At 43.8% G+C, this 19,168-nt stretch overlaps 4 protein-coding genes across 9 annotated transcripts; all 4 read right to left on the bottom strand.

The window, feature by feature from the left end:
- Positions 1-930: 930 nt before the first annotated feature.
- Positions 931-5,280, bottom strand: LOC113148628 (dehydrogenase/reductase SDR family member 13-like). The gene is made up of 6 exons (XM_026340386.1): positions 4,980-5,280; positions 3,791-3,909; positions 3,518-3,641; positions 2,767-2,939; positions 1,736-1,889; positions 931-1,556 (listed from the first exon to the last, which is right to left on the bottom strand). The coding sequence occupies exons 1-6, from the start codon at positions 5,104-5,106 to the stop codon at positions 1,297-1,299; spliced, it is 957 nt and encodes a 318-aa protein (XP_026196171.1). The 5' UTR covers positions 5,107-5,280; the 3' UTR covers positions 931-1,296.
- A 1,324-nt stretch (positions 5,281-6,604) lies between these two features.
- LOC113148074 (dehydrogenase/reductase SDR family member 13-like) lies at positions 6,605-10,804 on the bottom strand. The gene is made up of 5 exons (XM_026339553.1): positions 10,582-10,804; positions 9,340-9,458; positions 8,750-8,873; positions 8,199-8,525; positions 6,605-7,343 (listed from the first exon to the last, which is right to left on the bottom strand). The coding sequence occupies exons 1-5, from the start codon at positions 10,709-10,711 to the stop codon at positions 7,084-7,086; spliced, it is 960 nt and encodes a 319-aa protein (XP_026195338.1). The 5' UTR covers positions 10,712-10,804; the 3' UTR covers positions 6,605-7,083.
- A 280-nt stretch (positions 10,805-11,084) lies between these two features.
- LOC113148073 (dehydrogenase/reductase SDR family member 13-like) lies at positions 11,085-18,911 on the bottom strand. Of its 6 annotated transcripts, none has more exons than XM_033325839.1 (8): positions 18,830-18,905; positions 16,860-16,924; positions 15,708-16,257; positions 14,336-14,454; positions 13,746-13,869; positions 13,195-13,521; positions 11,925-12,413; positions 11,085-11,487 (listed from the first exon to the last, which is right to left on the bottom strand). In XM_033325839.1, exons 3-7 carry the CDS (start codon positions 15,835-15,837, stop codon positions 12,151-12,153), a joined length of 963 nt encoding a protein of 320 aa, XP_033181730.1. In that variant the 5' UTR covers positions 15,838-16,257; positions 16,860-16,924; positions 18,830-18,905; the 3' UTR covers positions 11,085-11,487; positions 11,925-12,150. The 6 variants fall into 6 exon arrangements, with proteins under 6 accessions (XP_033181730.1, XP_033181729.1, XP_033181731.1 ...); XM_033325838.1 differs by lacking the exon at positions 18,830-18,905 and adding an exon at positions 17,694-17,808; XM_033325840.1 differs by lacking the exon at positions 18,830-18,905 and having other exon boundaries at positions 15,708-15,900; positions 16,059-16,257; positions 16,860-16,922.
- Positions 16,475-18,807, bottom strand: hikeshi (heat shock protein nuclear import factor hikeshi). Its single transcript, XM_026339554.1, has one exon. The coding sequence runs from the start codon at positions 18,395-18,397 to the stop codon at positions 17,801-17,803; it is 597 nt and encodes a 198-aa protein (XP_026195339.1). The 5' UTR covers positions 18,398-18,807; the 3' UTR covers positions 16,475-17,800.
- Positions 18,912-19,168: the final 257 nt, after the last annotated feature.

The raw sequence follows: 19,168 nt of genomic DNA on the forward strand, positions 1-19,168 counted from the left end.
AGTTGGTGTGAGAGAAGAGGATGGAGAGGTCAGGGTTGAATGCTCTCTGCTTCCACTTCCTGTGCTCCTCTTCTTGTGTTGTGGTTCCATCTGGTGGAAATCAGCAGTAATTACAGCAGAGCTCAGAAATAAAACAGGAAATGAACCAAAAGCAGTGATGCTGAAAAACTAGTCCATGCATTAGTTACTTCCAGACTGGACTATTGTAATTCATTATTAATAGTTTGTCCCAATAACTCATTAAAAATCCTCCAGTTAATCCAAAATGCTGCAGCCAGAGTTCTGACTGGAATTAGTAAGAGAGATCATATTTCTCCTACGTTAGCTTTTCTCTATTGGCTCCCTGTTAAATCCAGAATTGAATTTAAAATTCTTCTCCTCACTTCATAATAATGTAGAACTCTCAGAGTGCAGGTTTACCTGTTTCATGATGAATTGCTGATTGGCTGCTTTAACTCAATCTGTTTTCTCATTGGCTGGTTGAACGCGGCTGTTCACTTCGCTGCCTCTCACAGTTTGGGAACTTGGAGTTTCTTTCCGGTTTCTGCACTGATAAAATCTGTTTTTCTTTACAGTGGTGTTCACTCCGAGTTTGTGCAGAGTTTAAAGGAACAGAACTGAATTTTAGATTTCTGTAAGTTTTAATTTATCTTCCTAATTTCTTTTTCCAACTTGCCGTTTCCTGGCAGAGAAAGAAACCATTTCAGCTCATGTTGAAAAAGTCGGAGCCAAAAATGTTTAATCCAAGTTCAATCAAAATACAATTACATTTCATAAGAAAAAAAAAAAGTAAAGAACAAAACGCAATGATTTGTAAATCATGTGAAACCTATATTTGATTGTAAATTATACAAAGACATATCAAATGTATAAGATCTAATAACAGTTGGAGAAACCGGCTGCTATAAATATATCCAACTAGATAAAACATTGTTAGATATGTTTCTTTATTAAGTTTAAAATGAACACATATAGAAAATATCACGAATGTTAGAAATAAATACTGCTGCAGATCAGCAGGTGTAAACTGCAGGTTAGTCCCAGGTGGATCCTCACGTAACAACAGAAACACTTCTCAGTTTCCTCAAACACTCGTGACCATGTGGAGGAGAAAATGTTATGTTCCCTGGATCATAAAGAAAAAATATGTTGCAGCATCTTTGTGTCTGAAACAAGGAGGTTTGAGGAATCTGGAAATCTGGATCCTTCCCAGCACGAAACATCAAACCTTCAAAGCAGAGGAAGAGTTTGTGGTTCATGGGTTTAAAGATCCGGCTACTTTATGGTCAGTCCACCTTAAGAGAGTCCACACAGCCTCTCGCTGACCTCCCACAGTTTTCTGGACACGGTGTCGTCTCGGGCTCGAGCACAAACCTCCTGTGCCGCGCAGCAAGAGAAGTAACGTCCGCTCAGAGGTTCGATTCCCTCCTGCAGGGCACAGTGCAGCGTGGTCTGAGCTCCGGCCTCTGGGTCCAGGAACAGCAGCCGGGCCACGGGCTCGATGAAGATCTTCTGCCACAGACTGACGTGTCTGGACAGCTCTGTACGAACAACACCTGCACGGAAACACATGATTCAAACACTGCAGAGCTGAAATTCCATCGTTAACGCATTTAATCATTTATCATTTTTATCCAAAGTGAGGAACGAGACTAAATATCCAAGTCAAGGAGAAGAACTCACGTAGTTTGACTGGATCCAGCTGTGCTGGGTCAAACAAAGCTTAGTGACTCACCTGGGTGGACGCTGTAGCAGGTGACGTTGGTTCCTTTCAGCCTCTTGGCGAGCTCGTGTGTGAAGAGCACGTTACACAGTTTACTGTTGCAGTAGGCCTGGAAGAACTGCCAGCTGTACGTGCCGGTGCCCAGGTGTTTGTTCACCGCCAGAGCCTGAAGACACACAAACCACTTCATCAACATAGGTTCACCTGAGGGACAGCCCGATGACAGGTGACACCATCTGTCAACGTGCTGACAGGCCGAGGTCAAGCTGCAGGTGACACATGTTTTCTGTAGCGAGCACAAACAGGTAATGTAACTGCAGAGAAAGTGTGAGTGAAGCCGACGCCCTGAGGACGAGGGAGTGGTGCCAGTGAAACACGGTGTTGATGTCAGCTGCAGTTTCCTGCAGTAGCTGATTTGTATGTTGGATTCAAACGTTGACGTGGATTTAAACGTTCAGTCACTGAACTTGTCGTCGTCCGACACGTGATGGTGTGACGACTTTTCCAGGCAGCACGTTAAGCTGCCACCACCACAGTCACCATTTCTCACTGTAAGCTGGTGACAGGTGAAATGATCGGTAAGATTAAACGTCTGTTGAGACACATGTCGAGGTTCAGTCTGAGTGAAACAGGGTTAAATCCTGATAATGTAACAGCACAAACAAACAGACAGACAGACTTCTTTTGTGGTCCTGAGGGTGTGCGGCCTTTTACCTGTCTGAAGCACATTGTCTCACTTCATCTTCAGCCGTTCGACTGGTGCAGCAGGAACATGGATTATTACGCAACTCAAGTAAAAAGGTTTCTACACGAGCACACGTAGGTGTGACAGAGTTGGTCTGCCGTCACCATCGCAGCGCGTTATCCTGAAGCAGGAGAAGCTGGATCGATGCTGCCCAACACCGTGTTCTTCAGTCACAATTAAAGACTCCAGGTTTGTATGAGGTCACTTCCAGCTCCACAGGGAGTCCGAGCTTTACACAAGTTCAGTCAGGTTGTAAAAGAACTTCGACTCAACAGAAATAAAACATGATGAAACTCACCTCGAAGTCGATGTGCCCCCAGCGATAAGCCATCGAGGCCAGCGTCACCACGCGTCCTCCCCCCGACTCCTTCAGACGCTCCAGCAGCAGGTGGGTCAGCAGGAAGTGACCCAGGTGGTTCACCCCGAACTCGATGCCGAAACCATCCTCAGTCCGTCCGTCGGCCACCAGACCTGCAGCACGAGCACGTTTCCAACATTAGTTTGTTCATGTCAGGAGTCACGACACCTCCCTGAGACTCTACCTGCTGCCTCTGTCACCTGAACGATGCAGGTACAAGCACACCTGTCACAGGTAAAAGTTGTCCAGGTGGCGGCCCCCTTTCCTAAATTATTCCTTTAGAGCTGGTTTGTTGAGATCAACTTGACATTTCTGCTCTGATGGAGCTGAAGCTCCAGATTCACATATGTCAACAACGTCTGCTGTTTAATCACCAACACTGTCAAACCTTTGTTCTCTGACTCGCCTGTCTGCCGTCACTGCAGAGTAAAGATTGTACGATTATCTCGGACGTCTAGAATCGGTTTCCACCCACATATTCAGATGGAGTGACGGCTTCTTTCACTATCGCTGCGGTACGTTGGCAGACATGTAGGTAACACGCAGAGATAAGTCAAAGTCTCAAATGATCTGAAGTTGCCTGATCAAGAAGCCACTACATCTCTCTGTGAGTGGACCGTTTTTCCTACAGCACTGATGCAACTAAAGAGGTGACAAGTGTCTTATTGTAGTAACTTGTGTGTTTGTGTACCAGCATTGTTGATGAGCAGATCCAACCTGGACTCCATTTTCAGGAAGGTTTCAGCGAAGGAGCGGACGGACTTCAGACTGGCCAGGTCCAAATGCATGTAGACCACGTCAGTACTTCCTGTGTCCTGGAAGAAGAAGCTCATCATCAGTCTACTGCAAACACCTGTCCTAAAACCTGCTGGTAATGTGTCGGTAACTGTTTCAGCTCAGTCAATGGAGCCTTTGAGTTTTAGGAAGAATCACAGTTCATGTTGCAGCTTCAAGCACCCCCTACCTGCTCTATGTCATTGATGGCGACCTGCGCTTTGTCCCGATTTCGACAGGCCAGGATCACCCGGGCCCCCCTCCTGGCCAGGTGCAGAGCTGAGGCTTTACCGATGCCGGTGTTGCCTCCTGCAAGACAAACAGCGAGACGGTGACGATGGTTACAGGTTTGACTTGCAGGTCACTGAACCATTTCAGTTTGTTTCAATTTAAATACAACGTCAGGTCAAGCAGTAATTGTACACTATACACTAAGTGTAGGTGTCCCACAGGGTTCAACTCTAAGACCTACTTAATTCTCGGCCTATATAAAACAGCTATACATTTTTAGGAATGTGTCTGGACACTAGTCTCACTTTCAACACGAGATGGCGTTTCTATCGAGAAACAAATCTGACTACCAGACAGTCTACTCATGATCATGATCAGTTTGTGTACACGCATGATTGTTCTACAGCTTAACTCTGTATCACTGTACGTCATCACAGGAGACGCTGCATGGTCCTCCCTAACTAACCCTAACCCTTTGCTCTCTGGTCTCATTAACAGAGATCTTATCTGTACATTCATGTTTCATGAGTGTAAATGAAAAGATGGTAGACAAGCTAAAACCCTGCTCTCGCAGTGTTTAACACGCGTCCTCGACTACTGACGACCCGCTTTAATTCAAATCTGCATGTTGTGCTTCACATGTGACAAAACAACGTTTGATAAACTCAGATAATCATTCACAGAAAGTTGATGTTTCATTTTAAAGAATAACAAACTTAAAAGTTAAGTTTGGATCATAATCGGTTCCAGTGAAACTTGGACCTGTATATCTCCAGAGTCCAGTTCCTGGTCCTGGTCCTGGTCCTACCGACCTGTTGGGTTTTCTATAAAACTCTATATTAGTTATATTTGACTTGATTTATTAGGAACTGAACCAAACTGCACTTACTGTGTTTATTAGTTTTAAAGGGAACTCAATTCTAGTTCATTGACTCTTTTGTTCCAAGCAGCTGCTTGTTTCCGTGTCTCCGTGTGACGTCACAGTCGTGTCCGCAGGTGTCAGCTGGTTCAGCAGTAGAATCTGTTTCAAGTGGATCTGGAACCCGCTTCAAACCCGCTTCAAACCCGCTTCACCTTCGACCGAAAGAGCGTTTCTCACCTCTTTCACCTGCACTGTTCGGTACTAACCCCGCCCCCTGCAGCCTCACCTGTGATGATCACCGTCTTTCCCGCCATCGCTGCGTTTCCTTTACATTTGGACCTTCTGAAGAGCGTCTGTGTGAGGACGATGTATCCTCCGAGCAGGACTCCGGCCAGCAGCAGCAGGTGGAACATGTTGCAGCCACCTGAGGATCTGTACCTGACGCCGAGCGCACACCTGTCATTTATAGACAACACCTGGTGGGATCCGCTCGTCGAACCGGTTCTGCTGAACCTGCGTGGGACGAGCAGCTGAGTCACAGCTCGTTCCGGTCTGACCGGTTCTGGACGAGTGACGTTCTTCAGACTCACCTGAAGGTCCACTTCCTGTCGAAACCTTCAAAATAAAACCCGCACGGACCCAGGGATGCAGCAGAGCAGATGTTTCTTCTCTGAGCTGAGTCCAAGTTGGAGACACGGAACATTTTCCTGAGACTGTCGGTACATGGAGTTCAACACGTGTTTTAAGGTTCATACATGTGAGGTTTTGTGCAGCTCTGATTCTTTTTTCCTTTTCCTTGATATTGATGACGTCATTAATTGAATTGTTCAGTTTCCAGAGTTTAACAACTTCTAACTTGAATTTATGCAGATGTTTAACACAAGTTCATTGATTTATTTGATTTGAACAAACTACAGAAATTAACAAAGTACAAAGTCACTAAAGCTCCAGAAAACTAACATTTTTACAAAGTAAAAGCTTCATAAACATCAGCCTGAAACCCATTAACAGAAATCTATGGAAATATAATGAATGAGGGATCAAATACTTTTCACTTTTTACTCAGGTGGAACAGTTTAACACCGTAAACATGACGAGACAGATGAAAATACAGGTGATAAAAAAGGTTGGCTATTAGCATTATACTGTAACACAGTAAAGAAGAAGTTAATAATTAAGATTTATTTAATTTCCTAATAGTTTTATATCAAAATACAATAAATGATAGAAAAAGAAGCAGCTTTTTTTTAATAAAAAGGTTTGAACCTTGTTTCATTTTCTTTAAAATGTTTCTTTAAAAGGTTTGAACCTTGTTTCATTTTCTCCCCCCCAACCTGGAGTAAATCCTCACTGCTTTAGAAAATCCTCACTTCATATTTCACACTTTTACTGCATGAATATGAAAATCACGTATGTCAGAGCTGGTCTCATCAGAACTAAAACTTTTCTGCAACTTCCAGCCGACCTTCTGGTTGTCGTTCTGTTTTCCTCCTCCTCCTTCTCATGAAGTCAGCCGTCCTAGTTTTTCTGGCCTTTTATATTTTAGCTCAGTTCACCAGAGGTTTCTTTCTTTCTTTTTCAGAACTTTCCATTAATTCTAGTTAATAGAAAACACTTTTATTAAACTGAGGTTACAGATAAACGGGAAACTGTTGAAACTAAATCAGAATGAAAGCTCCACCTGAAGTTTTACTAATTCTGTGAGCTCAGTGACTTCATAACTATATGTAATCAATCATTTTAGTGTGATATCACATGTAAGACGTAAGGATATTATAGCAACTGAGAGGTTGAGGTAGCAAAGTTGTTTGTCAGAAAGAAACTGAAAACCAAAGAACATTTTATGACTTTTAATCAAAAACAACAATTTCACTTGTAACATTTACATAAAGAATGACGAAAACGATCAAACTAAGCAAAAAGGAAATAAAGAGAATAAACAATCAAAGAGTGGCCTCTCTCCTCAGACCCAACATGGAGGTGAGCAGGTGCAGCCGTGAACTATGACCTCAGGTGATCAACGAGGTCACAAAGTAACACCAACAACAATACTAATAGTACGAATAATTCCAAAGAGCCGGCTCCTACAGACTTTTTGTACTTTGCAGTACGTAACAAACATAACAGAAATCCAGTAAACTGTGTGTGTGCACAGCACATTACTGCCGCCTGTGAAAACACATCACTCATTAACATAGATGATCAAATTCTGGACCTTCGTTTGAAGAAAGGATCGAGGGGATTTAGTTCAATCAGCTCACGCAGTACAAACGTAATTTAACACGTTGACTTACACTTACTTCATTAGAAACATGTGATTCTCTTCAGGTGCTGATCGACTTGTCAGTGAATGAACGTAGAGTTTGTATCATCACTAACTAAACTCTGCTTTAGGACAGACCACAGAAACTCTCGCTGAGCTCCCACAGCTTCTTGGCCGCTGCATCGTCTCTCGCCTTCGGCATGACGTTCAGCAGTGGTGCACAGTGGGTGAAGTAGTGGCCGCTGAGGTGTTCGATGCCTTGCTCCAGGGCACAGTGGAGCGTGGTCTGAGCTCCGGACTCAGCATCTGTCAAGAGCAAGGACACGGGTGCAAAGAGGATCTTCATCCAGAGCTTGGCGTTCCGACCTATTTCTGTCTTTATGACTCCTGGAGAGAGGAAAGACCACGAAGCTCTGAATTTGTTTGCACAGAAGACGATTTACTGCGTTTCTGATTAAATATAGGATCAACAAATAGTTGTTAAATGGAAACTGATCATCAGCAGCACACAGACTGCACCTGGATAAATAACCTGACAGGAAGAGGCTGAAGGGACAAATGTACTGAGATGGATGCTCCGACTCCACTTTAAGCAGTTTAACAGTGTGAATGTGAACACATCACATCCACTGAGACTCTTCATGAAGCTGTTACACTCACCTGACACCATCGGCTAGATCTTCACTCAGCATTCTCTCTATTCTCAGTGAAGCCTCTTAAAGTTTTTAGCAGTAGTCAAAAATGTAGAGGTACATGTAGTACTTTGATAAGATGTACTACAGTACAAGTAAAAACTGATTCACATTGAAGTTACCACCTCACTAAGATATTTGTTTTAAACATTTGACCTGGCAGATTTTCAAATTCCTGAATTTCCCTTTGGGGATTTTAGTTGATCTCCTCTCATCTTCTAAAAAACCAGAACACAAAGCTTTAGAGGCACTTGAGAAGAATCCTGTGCAGCAAAGAGCTCTTCAGTATTCTTCAGTTTACCTAAATGTGTGCAGGAGGTGTTTTTCTAGCATTGATGAGAATGGAACATAAAGTGACAATGAACTTGACCTTTTAACATTTATCCACCAAAATCTAAACAGTTAATCACTGAGTTCAAGTTGACAGTCTCAGATTTAAAACAATGATGTGGCCGTATGGACCTGAAACATAAAGCGTCTGACTATAACCAGCACACAGACAGAATCAATAACAGATGGTGCTGAGCAGCGAGGTTAAATGTGCACTGACCAGGATGGAGGCTGTAGCAGGTGACGTTGGAGTCCTGCAGCCTCTTGGCGAGCTCGTAGGTGAAGAGGACGTTACACAGTTTGCTGTGGCAGTATTTCAGGAAGAGCTGGTAGTCGTTGTCGCCCAAAGCGAAATCTCTGTGAGTTGTCAGGCAGTTGAAATCAATCTTCCCATACTCATAACCTCTGGAGGCCACGGTCACCACTCGACTCGGCCCGCTTGCCTTCAGCCGGTCCAGGAGCAGCACGGTGAGCAGGAAGTGACCCAGGTGATTGACCCCGAAGATCATCCCGAAGCCCTCCTGTGTTTTTCCGTCGTTCATCAGACCTGAAACGAGGAACAGTAGGAGTCATACACCTGGACCAGAGTCCTGCAGCCCCCCTCAAGTTCTCCAGATACAGGACACGATGACGTTAGAGCCAGTTTAATACCAGTGATCCTTCTTTTGACATGTGCTGTCGTTCTGTGGGCCCAGGGAACTCATGGTGGGACCTTTTAAGATGTTCTGGAGTAAAGAATGATACACTGAGTGGGAACCACAGAGGCCTGACCTGCGTTGTTGATGAGGAGGTCCAGTCTGGACTCAGTCCTGAGGACGTTTTCCACAAAGGAGCGGACAGACTTGAGACTGGCCAGGTCGAGCTGCAGCAAGATCACCTGGTTGTTCCCGGTCTCCTGATCACACGGGACGAGAGAAGAGGTTAGAACAGGTGAAACACTTACAGGAGAGCTGTGTTCAGTGTCCTGCTCCTTGTTGATCTTCTCCTTTTTACACCTCGACAGGAATGTGAAGAACCACATGTATGTGAACAGCACTGAGTGGTAGGAAGGTAAGAAGAGGACCTGGGTTAGAACCATAGGAAACTCTGTCTTTTCTATTATCGACAGATCTTCCAAGTAAACGTCTTGTTCACTGAGACGTGATCAGAGCTGCACTAACATTAAATGGAAGATTTCCTCATTTTTGTTGTTGGTTTAAAACCAACAGTGATTCAGAGACGTGAAGGTTTGAGTGTCGTGTTCAACAGAGAATAGAAAGCAGATGAATCGTGTGCTTCACAGACACGTGATCGGGACGGACTACAAATAAAAACCCTGATTTCCTGCTGAGTTTCTGCAGCCACTCTCTCGGAGGTTTCACCTGGATGATTTCCTGGACAGCAGCTTCTCCTCGTCGTTTGTCTCTGCAGGCCAGGATCACCCTCGCCCCCCTTCTGGCCAGGTCCTTTGCTGTGGTCTTACCGATGCCGGTGTTGGCACCTGGGGGGGGAGGACATTTTTGAGATGTGGTTAAAGTTTGAAGCATCAAACTACGGATGTATAGAAACCAGCTTCACTAACTGAGAAAGAACTAGTTATTCAACACAGGGACGAGGAAACTAGTCTTACAGCTCGAGACTGATCGACGTCACATTAGAAGAAGACCTGGAAGAACAAGTGTAAATAAACAGAACAAACTCCACCACACCCCCCTCACTGGGGGAAACGAGAACAACAGAGGCTCCAGTAACTGAGAACAGACCAGGAAAACAACACAGAAACCAGTAAGAAAAGTCCAAAGTCCAGAGGATCGAGGGGAGAAAACAGGACTAGGAGCAGGTGAGGAGACATAGAAAGACAATCTAGCGCTGGGCAGAGGACTGAGGAGAGCTTTTGTCGGAAGAGGGGAACACAGGTGGAGCCAATCAAGGGCTGGGAGATCAGGGAATGAAGTAGCTGGGGCATGGAGTCCAGAGGAAGAGAGGGCGACAGGTTTGTGTGTTAGTAAGGTGTTCACAGAGCAAACTTTGGTCCCTAATGATGGAACATGGACTTTGTACTGACTTTGACTACGTGTCACATATTTACCAGTGTAAATGGGCGCGGTGTCTTCATTGAACTCCAGCACAGTAGAATAGAAAACGATAAATCAGTCTCACCACCAGCTCCTTTAGTAGTGGTTTTGACTATGTGAAGGGTCACATGATCGTCCTCTGCACATAAATCTGCGATTTAATTAAAGCTGTATGAATGTTCCTGTTTTCTAAATCTTCACACTCGTACTGGATTAAAAGATTTCCAGTTTGTTCTTGACCTCAGAACTTGTTCCTGAACTCCATGTAGAGGGTTTTGAAGCTGCTGTTTCCAAGATAAAGAATGAATGAAATACATAAAGATGTGATCATGAAATGATGCAGAACCTGCCTTTGTTTCATTATCAATTATTAAAGTTCAACATCTTTTTCATTTGAAACAGAAACCATGAATCTATCTGAGGAAACATTTTACAAATCCAAGAGATTTGGTTTAAACCGTGTTTCCAGTGCAGCAGTCCCCTGGTGTCAGACCGTTTAAAGACTCTTTGTCCTGTGAATGCAGTTTGCTCTGCAGGCTGTGACCTCACCTGTGACGATGGCCGTCTTCCCGTGTAACTTTGCAGAACTTTTACATCTGGGCAGCCTGAGAACCGTCGAGTGGAGCAGGAAATAAAGTCCAACTAACAGAGCTGTGAACAGCAGCAGCTCCAGCAGCATCCTGTCTGCAAACAGAGCCTTCACCAGAGAAATGTGCAGCGGTTCGTCTGAGAGCAGCTGCTCCTGTGTGTGAACGGACTCAGACACAGTTACATAACAGTTTATCCTCAGTTTCAGTAGCTGCCCCCCCCCACACACACCGTGGTTCCAGGTTAATGTCTCAAGTTTAAGCTTCTTGTACTTGTAACAAAGTACAATTACTTCCCTACTCGTACTTTACATGAGGAGGCTGTTTTTTACTCCACTACATTGTTCACTACACTTTTAGCTACTAGTTATTTTTAAATTGAACAATTTAACTTAAGATCTCTCTGAAAGTACTAAAGGACAGAATCACTTCATAAGTTTTTATTGTGCACTGGACACATTTGGGTTCAAGGTCAGAAGTTTTTATTTCCTGGTTTTTACATCTACATGCATTAAACAGCACAGAACAGAGCACCTGCTGCCTCAGATCACACTAATTTGGATCAAGTGAAAGTATTAAAAAGTCAGTAAAACCCCCTTTAATTCCCTGGTCAGCTGGTGAAACACATGTTCAGCTGGGTTCAGATGTGGTAACGGACTTTTGTTGAGTGAGTTCTGATACGGAGTTACATCATCAGTTAAGATCCTACACACTTTAGTCCTTCCATCATGTACATTGATATACTGTACATGTGTACAGGTCAAATATATACACCTGTACATCGATATACTGTACATGTGTACAGGTCAAATATATACACCTGTACACGTGTACATCGATATACCTGTACACCTGTACATCGATATACCTGTACATCGATATACCTGTACACCTGTACATCGATATACCTGTACACCTGTATATCGATATACCGTACACCTGTACATCGATATACCGTACACGTGTACATCGATATACCGTACACCTGTACATCGATATACCTGTACACCTGTATATCGATATACTGTACACCTGTACATCGATATACCTGTACACCTGTATATCGATATACCTGTACACCTGTACATCGATATACCGTACAGGTGTACATCGATATACCGTACACCTGTACATCGATATACCGTACACCTGTACATCGATATACCGTACACCTGTACATCGATATACCGTACACGTGTACATCGATATACCTGTACACTTGTATATCGATATACTGTACACCTGTATATCGATATACCTGTACACCTGTATATCGATATACTGTACACCTGTACATCGATATACCTGTACACCTGTACATCGATATACCGTACACCTGTACAGGTTAAAACACACACTGGATGAACAATAACATCGTTATGTATATTGTCATATACTGGACCTGTGTTTATTACGAGGATATTATGATGCAGTGATTTAATTCATTAGAAACATGTGATTCTCTTCAGGTGCTGATCGACTTGTCAGTGAATGAACGTAGAGTTTGTATCATCACTAACTAAACTCTGCTTTAGGACAGACCACAGAAACTCTCGCTGAGCTCCCACAGCTTCTTGGCCGCTGCATCGTCTCTCGCCTTCGGCATGACGTTCAGCAGTGGTGCACAGTGGGTGAAGTAGTGGCCGCTGAGGTGTTCGATGCCTTGCTCCAGGGCACAGTGGAGCGTGGTCTGAGCTCCGGACTCAACGTCCGTAAAGAAGAGGAAAGTGACGGGTGTCATCAAGAGCCTCCACCAGAAGCCAGCGTATCGACCAATCTCTGTTTTTATGGCTCCTGGACAAAGAAAACAACACAAACAGGAGACCATTAATGTCCACAGCTGGTAATTTGAACTTTTAACATGAACACTACATTTCACTTCTATACAGTACATGGGAATCGATTCTACAAACTGTGAGAAGTAAAATATGATGTAAAAAAATTCAGTTATGTCATGTAATTAGTAATTATTCACAATGAGCTGCACAATTATGATATTTTGTTATTCAGTAAAAAGTAAAAGTAAAAGTAAAACTATGAGACTGCAGGAAAAAGAAAATTAATTTATATAAACTGAAGTGCGTTTATAAAGGGAAACAAAATTCAAATTGGTAACATGTCAGAATATAAAAATACAATAAAAATTACTTTTACATTTACCAAACACTTTTTATTTAAGTGAAAACATTTGATACTGAGGCAAATAAAAGAGCAAAGGGTATAAAATAGGTCAAATATATGACATCAAAGTCATTATGTGATACAAAATTCAGAGTAAGTCAAGTAAAAGCATTTAAATATTAAAATACTAACCCTAACCCAATTTAAAATTGAAGATTAATTCAAATTGGTTTGGTTTTGTAAAAACAACAGTAAATGAAAATGTGAATTTATTTAAAATCAGTCACAGTTTGGAGCTCCTCTTTTTAAGAAAAGATTAGTAAACAATTTAAATTTTAAATTTTGTCTCATATTTTTACCTTTCATCTGTATGAAATTCTCATTTCTGTGGATTATATTTGTCTATGTCTTCATTTGAAAGAATCAATAGCAGCGAGGTTAAATGTGCACTGACCAGGATGGAGGCTGTAGCAGGTGACGTTGGAGTCCTGCAGCCTCTTGGCGAGCTCGTAGGTGAAGAGGACGTTACACAGTTTGCTGTGGCAGTATTTCAGGAAGAGCTGGTAGTCGTTGTCGCCCAAAGCGAAATCTCTGTGAGTTGTCAGGCAGTTGAAATCAATCTTCCCATACTCATAACCTCTGGAGGCCACGGTCACCACTCGACTCGGCCCGCTCGCCTTCAGCCGGTCCAGGAGCAGCACGGTGAGCAGGAAGTGACCCAGGTGATTGACCCCGAAGATCATCCCGAAGCCCTCCTGTGTTTTTCCGTCGTTCATCAGACCTGAAACGAGGAACAGTAGGAGTCATACACCTGGACCAGAGTCCTGCAGCCCCCCTCAAGTTCTCCAGATACAGGACACGATGACGTTAGAGCCAGTTTAATACCAGTGATCCTTCTTTTGACATGTGCTGTCGTTCTGTGGGCCCAGGGAACTCATGGTGGGACCTTTTAAGATGTTCTGGAGTAAAGAATGATACACTGAGTGGGAACCACAGAGGCCTGACCTGCGTTGTTGATGAGGAGGTCCAGTCTGGACTCAGTCCTGAGGACGTTTTCCACAAAGGAGCGGACAGACTTGAGACTGGCCAGGTCGAGCTGCAGGAAGATCACCTGGTTGTTCCCGGTCTCCTGATCACACGGGACGAGAGAAGAGGTTAGAACAGGTGAAACACTTACAGGAGGGTTGTGTTCAGTGTCCTGCTCCTTGTTGATCTTCTCCTTTTTACACCTCGACAGGAATGTGAAGAACCACATGTATGTGAACAGCACTGAGTGGTAGGAAGGTAAGAAGAGGACCTGGGTTAGAACCATAGGAAACTCTGTCTTTTCTATTATCGACAGATCTTCCAAGTAAACGTCTTGTTCACTGAGACGTGATCAGAGCTGCACTAACATTAAATGGAAGATTTCCTCATTTTTGTTGTTGGTTTAAAACCAACAGTGATTCAGAGACGTGAAGGTTTGAGTGTCGTGTTCAACAGAGAATAGAAAGCAGATGAATCGTGTGCTTCACAGACACGTGATCGGGACGGACTACAAATAAAAACCCTGATTTCCTGCTGAGTTTCTGCAGCCACTCTCTCGGAGGTTTCACCTGGATGATTTCCTGGACAGCAGCTTCTCCTCGTCGTTTGTCTCTGCAGGCCAGGATCACCCTCGCCCCCCTTCTGGCCAGGTCCTTTGCTGTGGTCTTACCGATGCCGGTGTTGGCCCCTGGACAGGATGAACACAATCTTTAGCTGAGTTCAGGACCATGACACCAGATCACAGGGACACAGGCTTTAAATGTTCTTCACGTCCAGAACTGTGCAGAAGTCCATTTTACAGAAGAATCAGGGAAAGACATTATTATTAATAAAGAGCCTGAACAATCAGGTTTTCTCTTAAGTATTTTCTTCCTCACATCCCAATGTGCTAATTAATTATGTCTTGTAGATTTCATCGGTGCTGCTCTTTATATGTTAACAACAGTTTGGATCCTCACGTACACATGTTGATCATCATACTTTAATAATGGTCATGGTTTACCTGCAACACCGCTGTTCTGTTTTTCTTATCAGCAGATGTATTTGTGTTTGATGTATTTTACATGCTGGGGACACTCTTGGCTGATTCTACAAACTCTCTCTGGTTATCTTAGCATAAAGAGTGTTCTCTGTGCATGGCTGATATTTGAATTATTACACACACAGAACAGTATCAACTCAAACAATAAAGCTGTTTTGACTTTTAATAGGATCACAGAATCTTCTTCTTTTTATTCACATTGATTAAAAGTTTTAGTTTATTTAGTTTAGTGTTGATCAAGAAGCTTTCAATGTCTTTAGGTACAGTTTTAAATAAAATCCTAAAAAGGTGACAGGAGGAAAAAAGTTCAGAACCTGATTTAGTTTGTTATTTACCATATAATATAATATCATATAATATAATGTCATGTCATGTAAGATAATATAATATAACATCCAAACCAGTTTACTCTTACCTGGAATCGTTTTTTCACCTTTTCCTAAATCCTAAATCTATCTGATGAAACTCGGTAATATTTGTCAAATCAATACATTTCCTCAGAATTTCGACATATTTCTTCTGGATAAAGTTCAGTATAGATGGAAACATGTTTCCTGTGCTGAACATAAGGGGAGGTTCCACGGTTACTATGTTGGTGCTGTTCTCTCCCCAGTCACTGGGCTGTATTAGTCTATTCTCTGTCATAGATTATTTATTATTGAACATTTCACGTAATCACACACACACGCAGGTTTGTAGCCCCTTCAAACTGGACGTTTCACTTGTTGAGCTGCTGTGGAGAATAAATGAATAGGATTTAACGTGTATTTAAGCCGCCTGTTGATTTTCCCTTTACCAGCAGAAACGTACACGTCGTTCAGCAGCAGTCCCCTGGTGTCAGACCGTTTAAAGACTCTTTGTCCTGTGAATGCAGTTTGCTCTGCAGGCTGTGACCTCACCTGTGACGATGGCCGTCTTCCCGTGTAACTTTGCAGAACTTTTACATCTGGGCAGCCTGAGAACCGTCGAGTGGAGCAGGAAATAAAGTCCAACTAACAGAGCTGTGAACAGCAGCAGCTCCAGCAGCATCCTGTCTGCAAACAGAGCCTTCACCAGAGAAATGTGCAGCGGTTCGTCTGAGAGCAGCTGCTCCTGTGTGTGAACGGACTCAGACACAGTTACATAACAGTTTGTTGTCTGTCTGTCAGCAGCTCCACACCCTTTCCTCTCCCTTATCTAGCTGAATCCAGTTTAATCGAGTTTGAGATGTGGTCACAGGACGAAAACCAGAGACAGAAAAGTTGTTTTACCTTTTTGTGAAGAGAAATCAGCAACAGCAGGAAGAGGGACAGTGATTTCCTGGCAGCTGTTGAGCTTCTGAGCTTCTCTGCCCGTTGTTTTAAAGGCTGCAGTATCACAGTTTGTCACCTGTGGAACTTGGAGCTGCTTTGAGTATTGGTTCCACTGGTTCCCAACACACGGTTCCGTCCAGAGGTTTAGCAGATAAATCTAAGTCATGAGACGATTAATGTTGAAAAAAAGAAGAAAAAAAAACTCCGTTTACTGATTTTTGGCATTTTTTGACTGTTCTTTAAATGAAACCATCTGAAGTGAGAATGTGTCTCAAACACAGACTTTAGTTTTTTTACTGTAACGCAGTAACTAGGACACAGCTACCATGTAAAAGTAGTGTGGGTACAGGTGAAGTACTAAACATAACAAAACATGATGCTGCACAGGAGGTTTATTGATCATTTTTAGTTCTTTTATAGACAAATGGTTCAGTTACTGTTCACCTCCTTCATCTCAGACTCTGGACGTTCACGACCTCCAGGTTGTGAATAAAAGTAAAAGTCTGTCACAGCTGCAGTTTTAGTCTGAACTGTCAGAACAGTTTGTTAGTCATGATGAAATAAAAGGTCAAAGCGCTGACTCGTCTGACTTCTAGCTCATAATTTGACTCTTAATGAAAGTTTATCATTTAAACACAAAAAATTATGATTAAAATAAAAATTATGACAAAACGTTTTCATTAGACTGGTTGTAGAGCAGCAGTACGGACTTGTACTGTGGATGTCACGGGTTACTGCACAAACATTTTTTAACATTACCCTATTTTCTCCTTTATTTCTTCAGGATCACTCGTTTTCTCTGAGGTATTGTTGATGTTGTTGATCTGAAGAAATATGTGGTGAAGAAGGAAAAAACAGTGACTTCAGAAAACACTGTGTCTGCTGTAAATGTGCTACTGTAGGTTTTATTGTGATTTCAAGAGTCCGAACCACTGAATCATCCTCTGCTCTTTATTAGAGAAACCTGCTCCTCAGCAGCTTCACTGATTTTACCAGGTGATAAAGGTTTGGCACTGGACAAAAAGGTGACGTGAAATAACTCAATTTATCAGCACAAACACGAGTCAACGTTTCCTGAAGATCGCCGTTTGTTTTGTGAAGAAACATTTTCATTAAAAAAAAAATAAATGTCATGTTTTTTATCTCTAGGTCAAAAGGCAGCAGACGTGTAAACAACAAGATATTTTTACTAGAAGGAAACTGAAAGTTCGGGTTGCCAGGTTGTGGAACATCCTCATCCAGCAAATCGAGTTTCTGCAGCGAGTTACTAAAAGTTCTGTCATGATTTATTTGTGGTTATAAAAATATCAGCACACATTTCAGTGTGTTGAAAACCACTCAGCATTTCTGTGGAAGCTCCCACAGGGGACATCGGGTCTTCATACACCTGCTGCACCCCGGGACAGGTGACTCCCCACTTCCTGTCCCAGCACAGAGGAAATACTCAGAACAGCTTGAGATTAATATTAATGATAAAAACAGTCGTCCACAACCTGGCAACCAGACATGTTCGTGTCATTTATATTGGATCAATGAACTTTGAGCCCTTTCTAAACAGCGCCTCATCAGAAACCTGTAGGAAATGGACCGAACCTGGGCTCATGTTCCAACCTGCGAGAGGTGAAGGGAGACAGAAGCTGGATGAGAACCAGCAGAGACCCCCATTAGAACCTGCAGAGTCTTTACGGTCTCTGCTCCCATCAGTTCTTCCAGAAGTTCGGGTTCTGTGACATCCGTCTCTGGAAGTTCTCGTACCACTTGAGGATGCAGCTGGACGGGATGAAGGTCTCCGTGGGGTTCGGCGCCATCTGCGCCTGCGACACGGCGAAGGAGGAGGCGAAGTTGTAGAGACTGTCCAGCATCTTCTGGGTGAACTGCAGGAAGGAGTCCACGGTGGACACGGCGGCGCCGGACACCGGGATCTGCTGGGCCAGCTGGTCCAAAGCCTCCACCGACACCCCGACCTGAGCCACGGACGGGGACGAGGAGGACGCCATCATCCCGAAGGGGTGCGCGCCGCCCTCCCCGGCCTTCAGCCCGGAGATCTTGAAGATGGCGCTGGGCTTGTCGTTGGTGATGAAGCCGAGCAGCTGCCACACCGGACCGCCGCTCACCGGGTCGGGGAAGGAGAAGTAGACGGCGCCGCCCATGCCGACGGGGAACGGCACCGTGCCCAGCATGAACACCACCACGTGGTTCACGTTCTCGTAGTCCGGCAGGTTGAACACGAACTTGTCCGAGGCGACCTGAACCGCGTCCGTCTGCACCAGCCTGCCGGCGACCAGACACCCGAACATCCCGGCGAACAGCGCGTTGGCCTGGGTTAGCCTCCGTTAGCCAGCCCGCTGCACGTCAACGGACTTGACTTCAGCTGAGCCTGCTAACTAGTCCGGACTGAATGAAGCAGCTGCGACCTGTTACCAACCAGAACCAGCGCCGAACTCAGCGGGGCTGGTTCGAGAGTCCAGCTGCAGCTGATGATGACAATAAAAGTCTGAGTAGAAACTTCTAGCACAGTCCAGCTGCAGCCGCATCTGCTGCTCGACAATCGACACAGCGTCCTACATGAATGGGGAATGTGTACCCTTCACTGCGACTGACAGACCAGGGGTCCCTCCGCTGCGCATTTTTATTGCTTATATCGACTCATGCAAACCTAAAATTAAAATGTCCTGTACGCACTGTGCTTTACAGGTTTGGTGGGATTTAAAAAGGTAACGTAGACTCACCTGAAAAACCAGTCAGAGGGCAGAGCCACTTAACCGTCTGCCGTGGGCCGTGTTTTCGTTCGATGACTCGGTTATCGACTGTATTCCTGCTCAGCAGTAAAGTTAGCGAGAGTTATACCGGAAGTTATGTTTAACGGTGTATATTATTTTATAGACTGCTGTTAATATTTGAACAAAATATGAAAATATGAGAATTTTGTCAGTTTTCACAACGAGCAAAACACGTGAACAAGTGAAGGTATATGTGCATCAAAATCCACACCAGAAAAAACCTACAGTGTTGTCAAAAGACAATTTTGTTTGCTGAATACGCTTAATGTCAGCTTATTCTGTCCTACT

The sequence above is a fragment of the Anabas testudineus genome, chromosome 22 (genome assembly GCF_900324465.2).
Source record: "Anabas testudineus chromosome 22, fAnaTes1.2, whole genome shotgun sequence".
Taxonomy (NCBI): domain Eukaryota; kingdom Metazoa; phylum Chordata; class Actinopteri; order Anabantiformes; family Anabantidae; genus Anabas; species Anabas testudineus.